This window comes from Malurus melanocephalus, unplaced genomic scaffold, assembly GCF_030028575.1.
Source record: "Malurus melanocephalus ecotype Western Australia unplaced genomic scaffold, MMel_1.1 scaffold_51, whole genome shotgun sequence".
NCBI lineage: Eukaryota > Metazoa > Chordata > Aves > Passeriformes > Maluridae > Malurus > Malurus melanocephalus.
In genome coordinates this window covers 2,237,530-2,260,566 of record NW_026623283.1, presented here as the reverse complement: position 1 = coordinate 2,260,566, position 23,037 = coordinate 2,237,530, and the positions used below count along the sequence as shown (strand labels likewise).

Genomic DNA, 23,037 nt, shown 5'->3' with positions numbered 1-23,037 from the left:
AAAAGGCAACTAATGACACATTTACAGTATACACAAACACCATTGCTAGCAAAGTTTTGATACCATACTTTTTTTTCCCTTTTGCTAGTGGYTCRWATGGTTTAGGTAAACAGAATGCCAGTAGGGAAATCTACCCAGGTTAATGCTATCTACCGTGTGCTGGTTCARGACAGGTTTTAACATGCTGTTTAAATTCTCTCTAAAAATAAAYTTTCTAAACATGTGCTTGACAGTAGCATGTGCTAAGTCTGCACTTGTTACAGCAGCACACACATGAGTATTTTCCTGATTTAGAGCCACAAGGATACAATCCTCACTTTAAACTCCTTCCAAGCAAGGAAAACAAGAATTTAGAGTCATCTCACTAACAGGAATCTTATAATGTAAACCACATTTCTCTCCAAACCAGATTAAATAAAAGGATGACAATTTTTATTCACATGTGRTCAAGCCCTATGGGGAGACTACTGTGAAGATTCAGGGCTGATCTGGTTTAACAAGATGGTGAATTTCTTGTCTTTTATGGACCTTTCAATTGTTTTTTTGAAAGATGGAAAGGGATACCACTCTTAACAGGGAGTTAATGTGATTACATAAGCCAAACAATAAATTAGAAGCAAAATAGGAGCTCATCAAAGCAAAGACAGCTGGCAGCCAATGGCAGGATTACTTAGTGTGGTAGACTGTGCAAACCCCAAATTCAAACAAATATTCTSTAGGGAAATGCTGACCCTGACACCTTTCTAGATTTTGCTGTGGGCCTCCAATAGTGCTGACCAATGYGTGGTACCATTGGCCTGAGAGAATTGGCAGGGCATGTGGACCTGTTTAGCAAAGTAACTTAGAAAGATTAAAAAATCCCACTGCTGAACAGGAACCATCCTTGCTGCAGGAGGACTCATCCATGAAGGCTCACAGGRCTCAGATCTGTCTCTGTGAAGACCCAAATCTGTTTCCACCTCCTTTCCATTTCTCTTTTCAGTTTCAGGTTAAGCTGGTTGTACAGCATAAGCTCAAGGATCACCATTACCAGTAAAGTCCAGTTCTAATGTGACATTGGGTCAGGAAAGAGGAACACCCRTGTTGGATTGGTCTCAGCTTTCAGAGAGGATCGTGCTATTACAGTGCTGCCCTCACTGATTCACTGCCTCAGTTTGTACAATAAAAATCTCTGATCCTAAATGGCATCATTTTGCATTGCAGCATTTGTACATGTGTGTTGCTGCATCATCCTGCAGCTTTTGTGCTTGCTGTTTTCCACTCTTTCTGGCTCAGAGATTGCTCCATTCTGGTGGGCAGTGACAAGGCTTTAGTCAATCATGCTTGTGTCCATCGAGTTGTAGTTGCCTGATGCAGATGGGAGGCAGACATTAGAGATTTCCAGGCTTGGGAAACCTCCTTATCATGCTAGGTCGTCATGCTGGAACAGCAGGGCCTCTCAGCAAATCTACACTTCCTCTCTGCTGCCTTCTCTAAGGTGCTGTCCTGAGTGGATGGATCCTGATGGATTTCTAGGTTTACCATTCAAGCACCCCGTGGTTTATGGTAACTGGAAGTTTACCCAAGACCGCTTTGTTGTGTTGAGGTTCCTTTTCCAGCGCCATGGAAGTTYCAGGTAGGAGCAGGACTCACCCGTATGGCAGGCAGAGCCTCTCTTGCACCTCCTACTGGGACCTAACAGGCTGCTCTGGGAACACACTTTCTCATCCACCATCTTCATCCTTCACCCCTTGCTGCTGCAGCTGCAAGGTGCATTTCTTTGACTGCATCACCTTTAACAARATGATAATCTTGTATGTTTATGCTWTTAAATCATGCAGGYGTGTTTTCATTTTCACCCATTAGATGGGTATCAGACATTGGATACATCCATGCCCCCACCCACAGAAAAGAAAGGAGTAAGCTCCATCGGTGACTTCAGTAACATCACACACAGACACACCTCGGTGTGTTGTTGTGCCTGAGGACAGATGGAGTGTACAGCTCGTCACACCTAAGGAAGCTGCAAGCCCCTCTCTTGGCTTGGGGAGCACTCTTGATACACCACTTTAAATTTTTGTTCTCTTTATGTTAGACTGCTGCACTCCCAGAAAGACTTCACACTGTTACACAGCTCAGATAGATCACTGGTCCTTTCTCTGTGCCCTTTGAACATGAGCTATCATCTCTGGTTTACAATTAAGGTGCTGTAGTGGGACTAACAGCAGGAGCTTCTGGTACACCGAGCCACCAAAGCTTTTGTCAGCTTGAAGAATTCAAAGGTGAAGTTGTACAGCCAAGCAACTGCAAAAAATACTCATGAAAATCTCTTTCAACAATCATGTGTTAAACAAACCATGTAAAGTTGAAAGAAGAATTTACATACCTGAAGTATTTTTAACTTACTGTTTGCTACAGGCAGTAGWTAAATTGTAARCTCAAAAGGATTTTAAATATATTARTGATACTGATTTGATCTACTGGYTTTCCTTTTCTCTAACCCTTCTGGAATTTGATGGTGGAACTACAGGAGTAACTTGTGACTTGCCTGCAGGTAAAGTACCTATCAAATTTTTTTACACAAACACATTGGTGGCTGAGATATCTGGGTGCAGGGAGAAACACTGATTGCTGATTGCCATTGTAAAGTCTGAGCAGTATTCTCTGGGAAAAAAAAAAAAAAAAAAAAAAAAATCCATGGATCAAGAAGAGTTTCACTCACATCAGGAACTTAAAAGAGGCAAATATATTGCCATTCTTATGAATATATATGAATATATCAACACACCTAGCCTCACTGTGTCCTTTAATGTTCTGCATGGTGATTTTAGATTACTTTTGAAATGCAATTTTCACATTCTTGTTTGTTTTGACTGATATCTTRATACAATATAAAGTGCTTGCCAGAAACAATCCTTCTCTGTCAGACAAAGGCACCAAAGTAAACATTCCTTGATTCGTGCTTGGCAGCTGTTGATGAAAACCCATGTCAACAGGAAATCTCTTTTACTACAGTTTCACTGRAACAATTGGTTATTAAATGAATCCTAGGTGATTCAGAGGCATGCAACTCCTACAGTGTGTTTTTTTTAGTAGATTTTTCCCTTTGTCCTTTTATGTCTCCCCTGGATTTTTCCTTTACCATAACAAATGTGAAATTTTTCAAACATTCAGAGACATAATCATGGGAGCACTCGGTAGCCCTACATCTACCTTCAAGCATACAAGTTGCTTGATCAGGGGAACCACAGAGAGCTGCAGAAAGCTGGCTAGTCACYAATTCCCTGCTCCTACCCACTCCTCTTTGAAAAATGTAAGCATTTTGTCTTTTCCCTTCTTCCCGATATTTCTTCTATCCTTCCTGAATTTTTGAAGAGGACCACTGATAGGTCTGTCAGCTTTAAGAGGATCTTTAGCCTAGGAAAAACTCATCTGATATGCCTGACTGGAAAGCCTCCAAGCTAACCAGTGGCAGTTTCACTTTTTCCTGCCCAATTTTACCTGTCACTGGTATTAATTTTATGAGCCATTTGCTCACAGACAAATTTTCCTTAAGGAAGACTGATGCACGAAGAGTCTTTCCAGAAGACTTTTCAGTTCAGGGTGGGGCATGGGTTTTCATTAGCCTCCACCTCCGGGTTTCACCTGCCCACCATTCAGCCTTCCCTACTCMTTACACATCACTGTCCCCTCTGGGGGCTCCCACTCCTGCTCCCCCACTTCCCTCTGTTTCTCCATGGATGCTACCCTCTGCTTCCCAAGCAGTGAAGAGCTGGAGCAATAGCATCTATGTTACCCTCTTTATTGTGCCTGGGTTTGGAAACTGCCACTGACCAGTATGAAAGGAGGTTTGAGGGAGTTTTTTGCGTAGTCTGGGGGTGTGCTCACAAGGAAGAGCAGCACGTGCGGCACAGACTACTGGGACAGCCACCTGCAGASATGACATGGGACAAATATTTTACTCTTTTCACTTTATGATGTCCAGAAACCTGAGGCCTTCATATGTGTGAAAACTGCAAAGATTTTTTTTTTTCTCTGAGAATAATCATCCTCATTTCAGATAAATTTGCTCCAATCCTATACAACCTGAAAGACATCCAGCAGCGAGGCAGGTAAGGATGGCAGATGGAGCTGGGACAGGACAGGCAAGGAGAGGTGTGGTGCTGGCATCTGGAACTGGAGGAGCTGTGTGTACTCAGTGCCAGGTGAGTGCAGGCTGTGGGGTGGGGATGGGAGGAGGTGCTGGGACTGCCAATGCCCAAGTGCAACATTAATGGTTGTGCAGTGTGGAAGGAGATAAAGATGCACAGGCAGTGTGGGTCAGTGCTGCACCACCAGTGCAGAGCACTGCAGAGGAGCAGAATGCTTCCTGCAGCACGACTGCSTGTGCTGTGCAACCACCCACAGTGCTGGCAACGAAATGCACCATTTCTCTGCTTGTTGATGGGAACACAGTGCTGCTTCCCTTGCTGCTGCACACTCTGTGATACCCACCAAGCTCTTCCTCCCAATTCTCCGTCTGAAGCCTACTCAGTTTGCTCTGTAGGATTTCCCAGATGTGTCTGGCACCACATGGTTCAGCTGCATCTCCYTGATGAAGCCGTGATTCACATTTCACAAGAGCAGGCACAGCTGACAGGTCACATCCTTCAAGAAGCATCAAAATGTTTTCATCATTCAAGGTCTGGGGGTCACTRTCTTCCCAGTTCTCCCCACCCCTTGTTGCTGTAGGGGTGTAAAACCAGGTGATGTTGAGGTACACTCCCCTGCTCCCCCCAGAGGCTTAGTGCCAGGTCAAAGCACCAAAGCCTCCAGCAAAACTAACCTCAAATAATTCACCTTTCAAACAATGTGTCAATGGCAAGAGGAGCAGATTTGCATCCCTTTGAGATTCATAAGCAGCTCCTGATATTTGCTGTGTTTGAGGAGGGGGAAGGGCTGGCTTTTAGCTTTAACATATAAGAATATTTGTCTAAGCTTCATTTATTTTCCTCTTTGGAGGCTCTAGCAATGCTGGCTAAGTGCTAAAAGTTCAGCAGTCTGGATATCTAACAATGCCACCTGTTTTCCTAATTTATTTTTTATGGTGCTTTAATGAGTACTGTTCAATGAAAAAACAAAGACTTCCAAGCGAAGATCACATTCACTCTCATTTGTTTATGTACTGTACTTGATTTCCTAAACCTGTGCATCAGGTTTTGTCAGAAAAAAACAGAGGAAAWGTATAAAATCCTGAGGTGGTAAAAATGAAGCTGAAAATAACCTTCAAGGTTTAATTTACCATGAAACAAAAAAATGTCTACATTTTAATGTGTGCTTTCCTTTCTAYACTAGAAAGAGGGATAGTTAGTATACTTCCAGCTTTTTTGAAGGATGGTTGACTCTCAGATAAAAGTGGGCTTAGCAATCCATTCAAATATCTGCAAACCCAGAGGCCCATGAGATGTGGATATCAGAAACCTTATCAGTTCTGGGCCATTCCTCAGCTTAACAGAGAAAAAGGAAGCAAAGCGTGGCAGGGGAGGCTTTGCAGTTTGAAAAATAAAGAAGCACTGCACGAGTTTTATATCTAGACTTCACTAAACCAAAGTCTCATCCATTCAAAATGCAAATTACACCAGTGGCCACATATTGGCTRATGTGAGTAAACCTTCCTATTCTACCGACTTGTATAAGATCACATACAGCACCCCTGTGAGTTGCACTCTTTATGGTCCAGCTGCCCCTGGAGCTAGAGGAGTTACACAACACACCTTCTCCTTGTACTCCTGCTGAAAGAAGGAATAATTCATGATGGGAGAGCGTGTGTTTCCCAAGCAGCTCCATTTCCCTGTGCATTTCCATGTGTGTGCAAATCACATCCATGTCCTGGGCCATCAGGCTCCACTGACACCTCTCACAACACAAGGGACAACCTACAGCTCATGGCCTCCAAAAGCAGCAATCACTGATGGACTCAGCCTTTAGAGATGCCTGGACTAAAGGTTTCCAGGCAAGAACATCCTTCTCTAAACCAGGAATCAGCCATGTGTTTTTAGTAACAGGCAGTTGGCAARGCCAGAAAATGTAGGACTTCAATGCAAAATACATGCAGCAAAGCACTTTCTGGCTGCTACCTGGAATGCTCCCTCATACATGCTGTCATTTTATTTTAAAAATACATGGTTGAGTGAGCCTCGAGAAATTGGTCTAACTTTCATTTAGATTTTTTGCAATCTTTCTTTGCATAAAACACATATTTATGCAGAAAACAGAAATATTTTGTCTTATTTGGTTAAAAGGCTGTGAAAACATTATGATGTATCTTCTGACTATTTTAAATAATTGTTCCAATGAATAACAGAACTGAAATCTGAAAGATCTTCAAGCCCAGGCATTAAGAAATATGCTTATCATGACAAATCTTTACTGAAAAATTAAATTTTTATTAAGTGAAAAAATTGCTGTTACATTAGTACTTCATTATTTCAAATAGGAATGGTTATAGTTTTGTCATTTGCTACCATGTTGCAGTTTCCTTGTCTGCAAGATTGTTCTATTTCATTGTTCCACTCATGAAATAAACATAAACAAAAAGAAGTTCCCACATTATGACCTTTCCTCATAAGTCTTAAATAGATAGTTACAGAAAGCAAAGTTACAGCAGTTGAACTCCTCTCATAAAACTCATGTTACATTTGGTAAGTGTCAAGCTGATCTGGAATTTGAAACCCATGGATTTTTAGTGACAAAATAAAGCAATGTATGATTAAAATTTTCATGGTTTTTTTGGTTTATTGGATTGGGAATTTCACACTACAAAGTGTCCATATTCACTGGAGTATACACACAAATTCTTCACATTCTACCATCCTTTGTCCATTATTTCTATAATCTCTTGCAGAAGATCTACAGCTGTTTGTCGTCTGCATCCAAACCCTGTTTTGTGATCGAGCCTTTTTCTCAATTTTCTCATTTTTTAAAAAAAGTCTTTYCCCCTACATTTTCAGCACTACTTGTGAAATTTCATTAGCTACCTGCATGATTCATGCAGCTTCACTGACCTTGTTTTATTATTATATTTTATTACTAAAACAAGCAAAAAAGTTAATTAGAATTTTGCAGCTGACCCCAGAAGTGCCACAGAGAGTTTTGGCCCCAGAATTTCATTCTTTGCTGGGAGAAAAGGAGCCCTATCTGGTTTTAATACAATAATAATGTTTCTTTAGAGTCAGTTTTTTTACCTAAAAGATGGGACTTTGATGTAAAGAGCATCAGCATGAAGACCTCCAGGGTCTCCAAGGAGCCTTCTGTGAGGCCCAGGACAGCAAGATGGTGCTTATATCTGGTAGGACATCTGAGCACAAACACCCCCAACTTTTGTCCTTCTTGGCAATATGAAGGACCCAATATAATGGGCTTACTAAGCAGCAGAATTTTATCTGAGAGCACGTCCTCTTCTTGGAATGAAGAAAGGAGGACATGAAAAGGCCACAGGTCTTGAGGAAATAAAACATTCAGTAAGAAGCATTCTAAAAAAAAGAAGTATCCTTGCAATAAAAAGCTCTAGGCTGTAGTTAGGGTCGCTGCAGCAAATGGCTGAGGTAGGTGCASCAMTATGGCARAGAGAGATGATGAYCAGTCCAGCAGTGTSAGGCCACATGTTTARTAGAGCTAAAWTCTGTAGAGTCTAKGCCAAGATTAAATTAAATATTCTCYAGAATTTAYTGTCTCCTGCACCYRTGTACACTGGAMAATTTAAACAGGGATATTAKAGAGSACAGGATTAATTCATGTWAGCAAGTTTATCAGTGCACTTTCATATAATGCATGATCTATAAACTAACAATAATCAAGTGTAGCACTTCAGATACATTGTCAGGACCAGTAAGTGATTTCCATGGCCACAGGAGTACGTGTGTCTTATGTGGTCACATGGCTTATTAACAAATGGCACTAATTAGAATCTGTTTCTGAGTGTTTCATGCACCCTCAGAGCAAAAAAGAAGGAGCAGAAGAAAAGGGTCGTGCAGGTGCAGTGGCTGGTGTGGAGCATGGAGAGCCTGCTGCCTAAGGAGAGATCAAACAGAGCAGGATGTTCAGCTTGGACAAAAGCCAGCCGAGGTGAAATGTGAGGGATAAAACCATGACATCAGCATAGATGATCAATGATCAGCATTGTCTAAGGACAGATCAGGTTCTGAGAGCTGTAGAGGAAAGGATGTGCCATGACACCGCAGACCTGCTTTCCTTATGGGAACAGACAGGGCAGATCTAACTCCAGTATCTTGGAGCTTTTAAGACAAAGCAGATCTTTCCCACAAAGTATAGAAATTAACTGTGGGATCCTATGCTGTGGGAATTTATAGATGCCAAAACTATAAACARGTTAAACAAAGCATTTAAAGGAATCCCCAGGCAAGGATCAAACCCATAGATACAGATACAACTTCCATCTCAAGACATTTCCAAACTGCAGATTGACATAAATTAGGAATTTTATGAGGAGCTCACCATCCTTGTGGGCTGCTCATATAACTTGTTTAACTGCAGCCACTCTTAGTTAATAGAGACCCAACAGACCTCCCATCTGGCCCAGGGTCAGCATAAAACATAGCACCGTTTTTTTAAAATAAATATCTTTCAAAACAAAGCCACATAAAATCTAGCTGTCCACCTAGGATTTCCTTAGTCACACTGCTCCTTCCTGTCCTTTGAGTGAGGCAGAGGATTATCTAATATGTTGTAATTAAATCAGAAATGCAGCTACTTTTGTCAAGACATGAGTCATTTTTTTTCATGCACAGATCTGATTCCAGTGACACAATTGCAAAGGCATCTTTTCAAACTCTATAACTCTGGATTAATTTCTTCTTCTGAGCTAAGCTGTCAGCAAAAACGGCTTAGCAGTGAGTGGCAATCAATCCAGCCTTGTCTCTCAACAAGTTAAAGAGTTTTGACTTACTGTGATTCTCAAATAGAGGTTTGCTTATGAAAAGAAAATTTAAATGCTTTTTGAAAGCGTACTTTTAATAAAATCATCCACTTCTAGAATGAAAAGCTGTATCCATAGAAGTAGGCTGTTTGTCTCAGCACCTCTTGAAATTTCAGTAACATTGCCATGCATGCACTTGGGAAGATGCATTTCTTCAGTTCCACTTGACATTTTTCACTCGGTGATGTAGAAAGCAGTGTCAGCCAGGACTTGCCGGGAAATATATCTACTGGTACATGGTACACCACCTGAGTGAAGTATTAGCTGTTCAGCTACTGGTGGCTTATCTCTTTTGTCATTTGAACAACAAGGACTATGAATTATTCAGCTACAGTATGAAATGGATAAATATGATACATTTCCCAGATTTCATAAAAGTTAAAATAGTGGGCACAGAAGAAAGGGATTACATTATGCAGAAGAAAAAAAAATGGGATCAGTATGAGGCAAGTATTTCCTAACAAAGAAGTCTATTAAATGGCTGAAAAGTCCCTTGTGGGAAGAGGTAGAGGCCTCATCACTTTAGATATTTGAAACCAGACTAGAGAAAGCATTCATCTCTACAGGGGCAGAGGAAATGGATAAAATTACTTATTAGGCTTCTTTCTATGCACCTCTGATTTCTCAGATTTAATACGTTTTTTAAAATGCAAACCACATTTGTATAACTCCAGCAAAAGGCAGAAGAAAATTAAAAACTTTTCTAGTTGTAGTGTTGCCCAGCACGATGAAACTTGATTTAAAATTAAATTTATGTTAGCAATTCTAACTGCAAGATGACTTCTCTTTGTTTAAGGTCTAGCACTGCAAGCTTTGCCAGTGTCACATGAGTCTCTAAAAAGATGATCTACTGTCCCCAGACTGGGGATTTATTCTTTGTGCCAGAACTCTTTGTGAACTGTGATGGTTCAACTTTCGACAARGGTGGCTGATGCAAAAGGAAGAATGGTGCTTTACAGAGAAGTAACGGAGTATGGGGTTTGTGCCTAAGGTCCAGCAGACTTAGCAGTTCCCTTGGGAATCTCCAGCACTAAATATTTACTGATGTCATTCAAAGGATAACATCTAGTCTGCTGGCACGAAAGTAAAAATAGACTCTCAGAACAGCCTCTTTCTATCACTTTGAATATCTTCAAATTATTTCAAAATTCTCAGTTCTTSTTCCCCACACTGTTCTATTTAAAATAAAGTGCACAGTCTTGCTTTGTAGAAATATGAAGAAATTGAAAAAACCCCAAACCTRAGAAACTTTAGGATAGCCAAAATGAACTGTTTAAGAGTGTGACACTGTGGACCTTTCACTCCACCCATCATCCATGCAGGAAGATGAAATCACGGTGTAAAACTCCTGTACAAGAAATCAAGATGCACAGATAAAGTGAAAAGTCCCAGAGGTAATGCAAAGGTGKCTGTTGAGCCATGATGGCCCTCAGGCTTGGGACTGCCCCTCGGTAGTTTTGAACCAGCCAAGCCAAGGCAGGATGTAGTCCCTGCTTTCCTTGCTTTGACATCAAAACTATTATAACAACATGCTGCCATTTCCCCTCTGTGCCCTGTTCACTCTCACATCCTGGCTGCAATTTGCCATATTTTCAGTATTAGTCTTGCCATGCTGGACTGCGCTGCACACTGAGTGTAACAGAAAAGATTGCTTCATTTCAGAGTACTGTTTATCCACATTTCTGTGTAAACTTGTCTCAGGAGAGAGGACAGAAAAGTAAGGGAAAGAGTGAGCTGAATCTACCCCTAGAACTGGTTAAAACTAAGAAAAAGAGTGGTCCTGTAYCTCAGTAACAAGAAACCCGCTCAAAACCATCGTCCACCTTTCCTGTGAACCTCCTCAGTTCCTCTTCCTCAGGTTGAAGTGTAGCCACTTAGGTGGAAAGCTGTGTTTTCCTGTTCTGTTCTGCTTGTCTGTTTGGTGTGTGCTGCTGGACTCCACAGAATCTGAGAATTGTCTRAGCTGGAAGGGACTCATAAGCATCATCRAGTTCAGCTTTTAAGKGAATGGTCCACACAGGGATCAAACCCATGTCTTTGATGTCATCAGCCCCATGCCCTGACCRGCTTGTCTGTGTCTTCAGGTAATCATGACTGTTTGGAAGGGTCTGTTCTTGAATATGTCATAAAATGCTGGCAGCCCKGAAATTTGCCAGTAATATTATCAGGACAACAGTTTGCCTATGTTGAGTGTTTTATATTATCATATGCAGTTTTGTGGGCCTGTAATTGATATAATAGGACCTGTCAAAGCTCACAATGCAGCTAAATCAAAGACATCAGCCCTTATTTTGACCTGTAGCCCTAAATAGTTAACATAACAGYGGGAATATGCCCAAATCTAAGGATCTCTTTAATTAGAATGAAGTTCAATACTTTGCCATTTGGAAAGTAAATGTACTCAACTGCAATAACAGTAGCGAATTAATTTATTTATCAAATGAATTTTAAATCAGTATGAAAAACATTGAACTGCTTGCAGCAGCTCTACCCCAAAACATTTATTCAAAACACAGYCCCTTTGTCCGTAGGCATAGATGCCTCTCTGCTTGGCACAGCTTCTCAGCCAGCCCAACCCCAGCCCCACATCCTATGAAGGAGCTCACAGACTCTGTTAACCCACTCTGTTAATTGCCCTTTGGGCTCTGGGCTCAGGCCACCCCTGCAGAGCTTCATCCCTCAGTGAGTCCTGCTCAGAGGATGGTCCAKCTCAGCACATCCTTCCTGTGCTGTGCCCAGCAGCTGCTTCTGCATCATCCTGCCCCAGCCCTCAGGGAATAGTATCCTGTAAAGGATCAGCTGGTGGGGACACAGTCTGCTTCCATAGGATAAGCAGGAATTAAAAACAAAACAAAACAAAAAAAAACTCATTTGGACTAAATTAATCCTGTAGTAATGAATTTCTCAGACTTTGTACTTGGTTGAGTCATGTCTGGGCATAGCACGAATAAATCTCACTGAAAGGGAATTGCCTTGGTGTGCAGGCAGTGTTTTACTACCTCAGGAGCACATTACTTCCCAAGGAGAGAAAAAGTCAGAGAAAAGGAAGGAAAAACAGGCAGAGAAGCATGCAAGGCTTGATTTTAGGCCCATTTACATTGATTTCACCACAGTTATTCCACTGCAGACGACACAAGAGCTTTCAGTTCTAAATCTAAAGGATGGCAGAGAATAAAAATAAGGAAAGAGTAATATCTGAAATTCTTCTAGTCTCAGTCACACAGCAAAAATTCTTCTCCACAAGTAATTGAGATTTACCTCCTAGCAATTCTCAATGGCCATATTGTAAGCCATATAGGTGTTTTATGGCACCGAAGCTGCAATTGTGTGCTCTGGCTGAGCGGCAGCAGAGCTGTACAATCAATACGTTTTTGCACGCTTGCATCTTTGAGTGGGTTTTTATTGCAGCAAAGCCTAGAATAACAGCAYAAATTGAATGGGCTAGCAGTCTGAAAAGTAAAGAAGTGTAACAACAGGTGTATTAATTTGTGCTGTGATGTGTAACTGATACCACTGTAATTGTGATACAATTAGGCTCTGTTTTAAAACAGAGTACAAAATGCCTGGTGCTGGAGCTAGGATAATCAGCTGAAATTCAAAAGGAAAAGACAACAGGTAGCACTGTAGAACATGTTGTGCAGAGGTAATAGATATATATCACACATTTGCAAAACCTATTTCCTCTGTTAGTCAGCCCTTTATTAGAGACACTATATTCAGACAAATTGAACAAATCCTAAAACATATAAACCCCTAACRCTACAAATACATCTTTTGCCAAAGTTATGAAGTTCTATAAAACCACATAGGTTTCTATTTTTCTTTCTTTTTGAGATGATTATTGTTGGWTACTTAAAATTCATGAGTTCATAGATGAATCAAACCATCACTGGAGATGATTCCTCTTCTAACTACATGTGCTTTACCACAAACATTAAAAACAATTACTTAGGAACAGTAATTTCTAGGAATTCTGAAAATATTTTAAGTATAATTATTGTCATTACAGAAAAGTCTGAAACACTTCCTTTAATCATTCCATACATAGCTCCATAACTCCATACACTTGAAAACTATAATTTTGCTGTAAGTTTTCTCCTTACATATGTGTCTACATGTACATACACACATATATATACGCACTATTATAAAATGAATGTCAAGAAAAGCAGGACCTTTACATTTCCACATTTTTTCTGTTTGCAATAGGAATAAAACTGCAGACACCATCTGTGCCATCTATAGAAATTGAACCAGCTCAACTTCAAATCCTCTTGACAGGCTCTGCTTTTCCTACTGTCATTTTTCATTCTTACCAAAGTCTGTTTGCTCTAAGAATATGTTAGGCCATACATTCAATTTTCATGCAACAAACCCCTCTCCCTTTTACACTGCCCTGAAATGACTAAATCGTGTGCCAGGCCCAAAAAAACAGGCTTGCACTGCACAGCTCCACCCTGCTATGCACAAGAAAACCAKTTTGCAGCTGCGGTGTTGCTAGACCTAGTTATATACATAAACATCAAATATTACTTATTTTTGTGCTCTTCAAAAATTAGCCTAAACCATGCAACATACAAGCAAGCCTTACAGGGCCTGGTTCTATTTGTGGAATGGTAAAGTATCAGCAATTCCTCTGAGCTCTGCTAATCAAGGCATGCTAATTGCCACATCTAGATTGCCATCAACTCACAGTGGTGACAGGGGAGTTCAGAGTATTAAACATTTTAAAGGACTATGCCTTAAACAGATACCTTCCCATACTATTTCCTTACAATGCTCGTTCCGTGAACCCAGAACATAAACAAACAAAACTCCAAAACACAAAAAACAACCAAATTAACAAAACCCCAGTTAACCATTTCAGATTTTTTTTCTCGAAATTGTATTAGTGATTGAAGATCTGTTTCCTAATGGTTGGGAATACAAGTCTATCTTGAGAGCTAAAGTCACATAAGCCAAATTCTCCAGCACAGTTACCACAGAGCRYATGRGCATGAGGTTGGTCATCTGCTGGGRGGACTGGAAACATCACTGCTGGTGGTGGAAATGCTGGGAGGGAGGATAAGTGTAACAGAACACAGCTAGAGMAGTCTGCAGAGCTCTGAACCCTCAAAGGGAAGCCTAAGGTGTGTACACTGAAATAAGTGTGCCTGGAGAACAGCAAACATGGGGCTGGATCCCCAGAAGTACTCATTAGCAGGAATACTTCACAGTGAGCTGCGACTGCATGACAAAAAAAAATGGGCTTCCTTTGGGGAAAATGTTCTGGAGACAAGTTTTTAACATTCAGAAAAAAAAAAAAAACCCGATTCCTTATTTTGCAGAATGCAAAAAACTTATAACCATTGGCCTCTCATAATTATTTTTGCTATAACAAGAACTACAAAAAAAAATCATAATTTGTTTAATTCTTCTTATAATATTAATTAATAGAGTGATCTAATTTKCTAGAAATTATAATGGATGATAAATAACAAATATTCCAGAGCATGAGATGCTTTGGGCGAAGAGATGCAGAACTTGGATCTGGAAGGTGTCTGCTACAATAATTTTTTCTTAGGTAGATTTTACAGCCTGAACTGACTTGATCAAGCCAATACAAAGCAAAGTGCTATTCATTTAACCAGTGGCAGCAGCAGCAGGCACCAAGTTTGGCAATTTTGCTTTATYCCTTTCTAAAACTCAACCTTTCCAAATCAACATGTAATTTTTATTTCTGACTTTTAGGTCAAAAAAAGCTCGGGGTGAGGGGGCTCACATTCAGCTGAAAAAGAAAGTGACCCTGTAACTMGGGCCACTGCTTCCATTTAGTGGGATGGACAGTAAGAATAAATAATACAAAGAATACAAAGACAGGATAAATCAACTATGCTACACATCTGGTAACACATTTTACTGTATTTGTTATCAAGATGACATGCAGTCTAGAACTTCATGGCAAACACACTGGCAAAAGCCATAAATCATGAGAATAACAAGGCTCGAAGGAACAAGGCTTACAAAGACAACCCCAAGGGTGACTTTCTTGGATACCAGTAAATAAATCCCTAAAGGCAAGGAACTAAAATACAGCAACCCTAGCAACCACACTAGCACCCGAATCGAGGTCTGGAAGAGCAAAGATGTGCAGTTCCACACTGTCCAGTTGTGGGACACAGTTGCAACAGAGTCAAAACTTGTAGGCCTGTAAAATTCCACCACGGGGGTTGAGTTCAGAGTCTGGGGACTTTCTCTTTGTACTTCCATGATTGTTATAACCAGGCAATTAGATGAGGTATGGGAAGGGCTAACCAGAGAYGCCAGCCTTTTGGGAGTCAGCAGCAGTTCTGTTGGGTTGTCTGGTAGGCACTTCTTTCCCTTTCCCCCACAAGCYAGATTCAGAAGGATGTTGTTGTCATCAGGAAGACTACTAACCTCATCGTCTGGCAGGCACGTCTCAAACCTGCAAAACGGGCACACTATGACTCCTTGTGGGGAATCTCCGAAATCTATGATCTTGCAAAGGCATTTGGCACACACTCTGTGACAGCACTCCAGCACTTTTGGTTTYCTCTGTCGCAAGTTATAGCGGTTGTAGCAGATCTTGCACTCGAGCTCATCTGAGCTCTGGGTCTCCATGGACTCCTCTGGCAGTTGAGTGGTCATTTCTTAAGATGGTATTTAGACTCGTGGAAGGAGAAGTCAAGGGATGAAGAGGTCACTCAGGGTTATTTTAGCACATTTTCCTATCACCCATGTCGAACAGGAAAAGAGGAGATGRCATCTTCGAAAAACATCAGTAGATGTCATCCATTTTCAACTTCTGCTACGGACTKTGCACTGCATGTCCTTTACTCTGAGCCAGGCATCCATCTGGAACAGCCAAAGTGGAATTTTTGTTGAAGGCAAAGGCAAAAACAGGAAAAGAAAGGAAAAGAAAGGGGAAGGGGAGAAGGAAAGGGAAAGTGAGTGGAAAACGGAGGGGGAGAGGGAAAGCTTTACCAAGTGAAATATGAAAGTTCTACTTTTTATAAACTCAGCCTCCTTTGTTAAAACTACCCCTAAGGCAGCTTTTCCTGTGGCATTTGAAGCCTATGACAGTCATGCTGATAAAACTTAGCATCATGCTGCACGGATTTATTTTAGAGTTGAAGCTCTGACTGGCTCAGCCCATRAAGTTCCCAGCAGCAGCTGCAATCTAATCACTGATCTGCGACCATTTGTTTAAACTCTGGTTTCCCAAGAAAATGAGACCCGACACCTGGAGCTTTTGGTCTTTCCTGGTAACTTGTGGACCTGCTGTCCAATTTCGAACAAATCAGCAGAGGGGACACAGTACTGAAGATAATGAAGTTTCTAAACAGAAATGAACACTGGTAATTGGGTAAATGAGAGATATTTATAATAAGCACCATTTATCCTGGAGGGAAATGGCTGGTCAGCCCACCCCAACATTTGCTCTGAATGGGCAGCAAGCTTCCTGGAGCTCAGCCAGAGAGGAGGACAACCCAGAGGGAAGGTGGTGATATTCTGGGGAAATACAGACTTTGGGAGAGTGGAGTAAGTGTGAAAGAGGTCCAGGGTTATTGCAAAGAGTTATGTGAGAACCTAGGTCAAATATGGATTAGGCTCTGTTAATTTTTCTCTTTATGGAGCAGCTAATTTCTTTTTCTCCACCCAGCTGCTGGACACATGATTACAAAAATGAGTGTTCTTTAGCTTGCAAAAAATATCTGCCTCGATATGCGGCTGCTAGGGTGAAGGGTKATGTGTCTCTCAAGGACACTCACCAGATGCTCTGGTTTTCAAGGGTGTCACAGCTCTGACAGCAGTTTTCCACCTCAGCTCAGGTCTGTGGTACGCTTGCACTGCTGCAGTCCTGCTCTGCACAGCAGCTTTTCCAGCAGACCCATCTGCCTCACTTAAACAAATGTCTTGCCATATTTTGTAACACAACTTCAGGAAACAGTCCATGTATTATAAACAAAACATTAACCAGGACCGTGTGCTCTGGGGATCAATAATCATCAGCATTTATGAAACCGGCTCTATCTGCCAGGAGGTAAAAACTTCTTCCAGTTTCAGACACATGCTTACTCACAGAAATGAGGGCAGCACTGCATTTTGCAGGTTTTCAAATTCATCCTTTCATTGCTAGAGCAGCAAGGAATTTGCCACAGTCAAAGGATGGGGGTCAGCWCTTGTGTCCAGCTGCCCCTTGCATTATCAGTATCAGGCACACTGAATATAAAAAAGTGGTCTATTTCAAGAAGCTTATTTCTTGACTGTTTTACTAAATGTTTAATTTCTTTCCTTTAAAGGAAGATTTTACTCATTCGGAGCATTCAGATTTTTGTCCTTTTTTTGAGCCAATGCAGGAAGGACCTCTTTTAAGCAATGTGCTCCTTCTGTCAATATATTTTACCTGCAAAGCATCAGGTACAGTAAAGTCTCTTTCATGAGCCTCTTGTTCTTACTGTGCTCTAAGTATTTTACATTCTCTCTCAATTTTCTGCATGTCCATTGGAAGATGGAGAGATATGAGAGCGGTGGATATATAACTTCTATAAGTGACATAATTAGCAAAACTCACCTCCTGGATTTTAAAACAAAGATGTAAGCATCAGACAATGCAGTAACAAAAAACACATGACAATGTAGTGAAAAAACACTACATATTTCTCTAAGAACTGTTGCAGACATGGCCCCCTCCCCATTCAATTACTTCAATGGCTCCTTTCCTGTCTCTTCCAATTTGTTTCTTTAGTGCCCTAAAGGTTTTCATCTCTGCCTTACTGTTGTTTTTATTATTTGTACATGGATATATTTGTGGTGTGTTGCATCAGTCAAGGCAAACATGAGACCATCCGCAATTATCAATGTGTACAAGCTAGACATCTTCTAAGATGCAAAAAGAACATCTTCTACAGAATTTATAATTTATCCTTTATCCTTCATTACACTGTGGGCTTCCCTATTAATTTCTACAACTCCTTTTTTTTTCATTCCAAATATTATCTTCCAGACGACTTTTAAGTAGATATAAATGTCATGAGATGCTAAATTTCCAAAGGATGAACAAACCACAAAATGGAYCAAAAAAAGTGAAATGCCACCCTACAGGAAGGCAAAAAACTGATGAAAAAATTAGAAGACAAACAAAAAAGTGATGRTTTTGTACTTTTACATTTTGAGCATCATTTATCTTCTGTACCTAAGGTGAATTAGGATTAATTAGGATTAATGCTGGCAAACATTGTCCTGTGACATTAAAATAGGTTCCTGATTAACAAAAAATCTTCCAAAATATGCGTCTGTTTCTCATGGAAAATTATGACCTTTCTCTGAAAAWTTCTAGCTAGAAAAATCTTTATATTTCAGTGTTTATCTTTCTAGKTATTTCCAGGTTTTCACAAAACCCAACCCACATTCCAATCAGTTCTATTCAGACATGGATCACCTGTCCCTGAATCAGTTTTCAAACTGAATGTGTTTTTCTGATTTTAGCACCTTTAAGTGCCAAAATTTCACATTAATACAAGGAACAACAAGTCTCTGGGAGCAGCAATGTCCCAGTTGCTAAAGTGGGATGATTAGCTCCAGTTCCAGAGCACAGTAATCTTCCTATTGTAGCTTCTGTCATGAACTATTCTGAAATTTTTTTTCAATGTTTTTTAATATAACATARTGTACAATAAAGAGTGACTTCCATCATCTTTCTCACTTCACAGAGTCTCTAAAAAATCCATCTGTAATAAAACATCATTGATTGTTTTTTCTTTGGTTAACTTTAGATGTTGGATTTCTCCTTACATGTTTTAGTGTGAATACTGCTTATTACTATTCATTATTTTTACATCTTTTCCTTTGAAAATTAAAATTTAATCACTAGTTCCTATTAATGTTTTTCATGCATTTTTTACCCTCTCATCTTTATGATGGTTTTAGATGCTTCTTCTGTCTTTTTTGCTTTCCTGATTTGTTATGGAAATTTTCCTTCTCAGTATCTACTTTCCTGCTCTTTTTTTTCTCTCGTGGGAGCTGCCACCTTTTTGGGTTTAATTAATGCTGCCCTGCTATTATATACATCAYATAMACTAAAAAGTTCTCTGATCAGAGTMTTATTAAAAATATATGGAAACTGAGGCTTTTAAAGAAATTGACTTCAATTTATTCCTAATTCTTGAGAAAATGAAGCGTTTCTTGAGAAATATAGCCAGCTACTCCTTCAAGCAAGTTCTGCTCTGTATCAAAGATTTTCTAGCTGGTCTTCCACATGCTTCCCAGGTGGGTATTTACTGGAAGCAGRCAGGATAAGGAATTAAAAAAAGGAAGAGGCTAACTACTGCCCCTCTGAATGCTGCTCCCTCACCAAAAAGGTGACAATTCACATACTTCTTCTTGTTGAGTGTTGAAAGCAATATCATGCAGGGGAAAACAAAAGGGATCATGTCTATATCTTTATGCTTTATCCTTCTCTTMAAGACACATTTTTTATGATGCCACAAGAAGGCATGTCCCTATTATGTGCTCCAATACTCCATTAATATTTGGGCTACTTTAAATATTGAGCTGCAACCTGCAYGTTCTTTCTGACCTTGACATCCAGTGGCAGTCATGATGAGTCTAACCTCTTTCACTTCAAGTACAAAAGTTGTAGTGACTGGAGATCAAAGTGAAGTTCCATGTCTAAGGCAGTGTGTGTGTTTCTATTAACTCTTGATATTTTTCATGACTTTAAACTACTTCTTATGCTCACTTTCCCACCTGAACTCAGACTTGTCTCACCTGCTTCTTTGATACCAAGAGACCCAAGTTGTAACTAGGGAAATTTCAATTATAGGTTAGAAAAAAAGATAGTGCACCAGGTATTCAAACATTGAGCACATTTCAGGGCAGAAGTAAATGAAATTTGTACTGCTATCCTTGAGTGGATGCCACCTTGATCAGGCCACTCGACCTTGGAATTGAGCCCTCCTTTGTGCAAAGGAACTCAATTTTCCTGGACATGCTTCCTAAAACAAATTATTCTATGATTCAGAGTTTTGGTATCCTGAACTCACTCTATGAGATGAGTTTGAAAAGCTTTATCTCTTACTGAATAAAGAATCAGGCTGACAATTGTTTATGTAGCTAATCAACTCTCCTAGATAATAAATCTTTCAATTAAATGATGAATTAATTTTTACAAAATCTAGAGTCCTTCTGCTATCCTGTCTTCCACAGAACCTATCTGATGGGATCAACACAATCAAGTTGCAGGATGTTTTATTCCTGTGACTGTTGTGCAGCACACAGCAGCTTTCTGAACAAAATATAAACTACTGGACATGTACAGTGCTGACAGTATCTGCTGCAGTTTGTTCAAGAGCAAGCACATCTGTTATCCTGCAACAAGCACTTGTGTTTTGTAAGAGTCCTGACTAAGCACTGCAGGAGTGAATCCATCATTGCTGTTGCTGCTTGAGCTCKGACTCCCTCTCTTTCCATCCCAGAGCCACCTGCCCTGTACCTTACAAACTCCTCTACTTGAAACTTYTATGAAAGAGGGAGARAAGCTGAAGACAGAGAGGCATCTTYTAGATGGCAGAATCCCTAAMGGTGGCCCAGCTGACTGCTAGAATCAGGGGGAATATCCTTCCCTGAGGGTGAGAGGAGGTGACCACAGGACCAGACTAAATAAACAATAACAATCTTTTATGTGTGACCCCACATATGGCCAGACAGAGTGCAAAAATGGACCATCAGCCCAAACAGGCCACTGGCCACTGATCAGTTTTGTASTAATCACTGCTCTGCAACTGCAGGCTTTCTTCTCAGGCATGGAAAGAAAGGTGAATGGGCTGTGCAACTTGTTATGGCTCTTCTTCACACTCATCTATCAAACACAGTGTAGACAAAGTGTTCTTGTAAGAGGCCAGAAGCAATTACTTGTAGATGAAACTCTCARTGTTGGAGCTCAGTCATGCTGACAGGGCAAAGTGGATGGGAAATTTGTGCCTCTCTCCCCTAATGAAGATCATCTTTGCCCAGTTCATCAAACCAACCTTTTATCATTCATCTCTCATACTTTTTTTTCCTATGAAGGGAATTTGCCAATATTTCATATATAACCTAAAATGAATATATGAGCTCAGCAACTTCCATAAGATATTATCCATGGGGCTACCCAACATGTGGTATTTTCAAAGGTTTTAAAAGTTTTCTCTAAGTACAAACTGAGCATATTTAGGAAACAAGAGAAGGAAAATAAAGGATAGATAGATAGATAGATAGATAGATAGATAGACAGACAGACAGACAGACAGACAGACAGACAGACAGACAGACAGATAGATAGATAGATAGATAGATAGATAGATAGATAGATAGATAGATAGATAGATAGATAGATGATAGAAACTTACTTTGCACAAAGAACTTCTTCCAATGGTTCACTTACAGGGAACACAAGGAACGCCTATTCTTCTCCACATGGGCAAAATCTGGTGGAAAACAAGGAAACAAAATTAGTAGAGCAGGAATACAGCTGGGAGGCTCTTCAGTCTGTTTTCTCTGAAAGAGAGGAAGGAGTCCAACTTCTCYAGTTTAGATGGAAATACCCATATGTTGAGATTTCTGTTTAGAGATATATATTGGGTAAATCTCATTTACTAAAATTATTTCTGTAACATAATCCAGTTATCTTTACAGATCTGTTGTTGATTTTAAGCCTCTTTCAATATTATGTGCTAAACACTCCGAAGTGCTATCTCTTCTAGCAACCACATATTCACAAATGTTAGCAATTCACTATAAAAAAACCCCAAAGCTAAAAGCAGAGCATCCGAAGAGATAAACTACTCTCTGAAAGAAGAGTTGTAAAAACATATTAAAATACTTTCCTTCACAAATGTCATAGAAGCTCTCTGATCAATTCTATTTTTCCAAACATGATGCAGTCTCTTCTCCAGCATAGACCATCTCCCGTGGGCCACTGCATTCATGTTGGAGCAGCTTTGCTGCATTCTGACTCAGCAGGAAATGACCATCACACCAGATTTTTCCAGCTTGTGCTAAACACAATGCAAAAAAAACCCACCCCAAACTGCTTTACTAATCTGACATTTGAATAGACTATGTTTGATGTGCCAGCAGCTATCACATGTTCAACCTGTTTCATGCCACATTTCTGCTAACTGTGGATGGGTTTTTACAATGGGCATTTCCCTGTCAACTCCAATCAATGCAGGACTTTGCACAGGAGTTACAGAATGTGATATACTGATCCATGCTTGCTTTATGGTCAGCTGTGTAAACTGCTATGCAAAATGCCTCCATTCTTTTCACAAAAACATAGTTTCCAATGGCATAGGYAATGAGGTTATTCCTCCAATAATTATGCATGGAAGAGAAAACCCACAACATATGCAGCAAACAWTTGTGTATTATTGACTGCTGAGACTAATGCAAAAGAGAAGCATTTTTATCAGAAGTTATTGCTATAATATTTCAAGTCCTTGCTTGATCTCTCTCAATCCTCTGCAATAATGCCACAAAAATGCAAAATACAGAAAATTATAGTTTATCATATTTGAAGTGGAATTCATGGGTCTCTAATTATTTAGAATCAGAAGTCATGTAATATTAATATGCCACCTCATACAAAAAAAAAAAAAAAATCAAGTCTTTTTTAAAAAATTATTTGTCTTTCCCATCCTGTTAAGTAAGCAGGCAGATCTTCATCTAACACAGGGTTCAATTAATTCAGTGAAGTGGCACTGGCTCTTAGGGTACTTTCTACATCCTTTGCATGTGCATATTCAATATCACCAGATTCCATTTCCTATTAACAATATCATTTGCAATTCCCCTTTGTTATCCCAATAACTCACATTACRTGTCAGGTAGTAGTGGAAAATGGTATTAATAAACAGTGAATCCCTTATTGAAACCCTACTATTCTCAATKACTTTCTGACTACAGGTTACTACAGCACTGATATGAATCCTGCAAATATGGTGTAATTTATCTGGGCTTGTAGGCAAAAAAAAAAAAAACCTCTTCCAATATTTCTTAAGAAGAATTTTTCCCTCATTTAGAATTGATGAGCTATTTATATA

General features: G+C 40.0%; 1 protein-coding gene across 1 annotated transcript; it reads right to left on the bottom strand.

Moving 5' to 3' along the window:
• Positions 1 to 14,762: 14,762 nt before the first annotated feature.
• Positions 14,763 to 15,790, bottom strand: RNF182 (ring finger protein 182). The gene has a single exon (XM_057365310.1). It carries the CDS (start codon positions 15,599 to 15,601, stop codon positions 14,864 to 14,866), a length of 738 nt encoding a protein of 245 aa, XP_057221293.1. The 5' UTR covers positions 15,602 to 15,790; the 3' UTR covers positions 14,763 to 14,863.
• Positions 15,791 to 23,037: the final 7,247 nt, after the last annotated feature.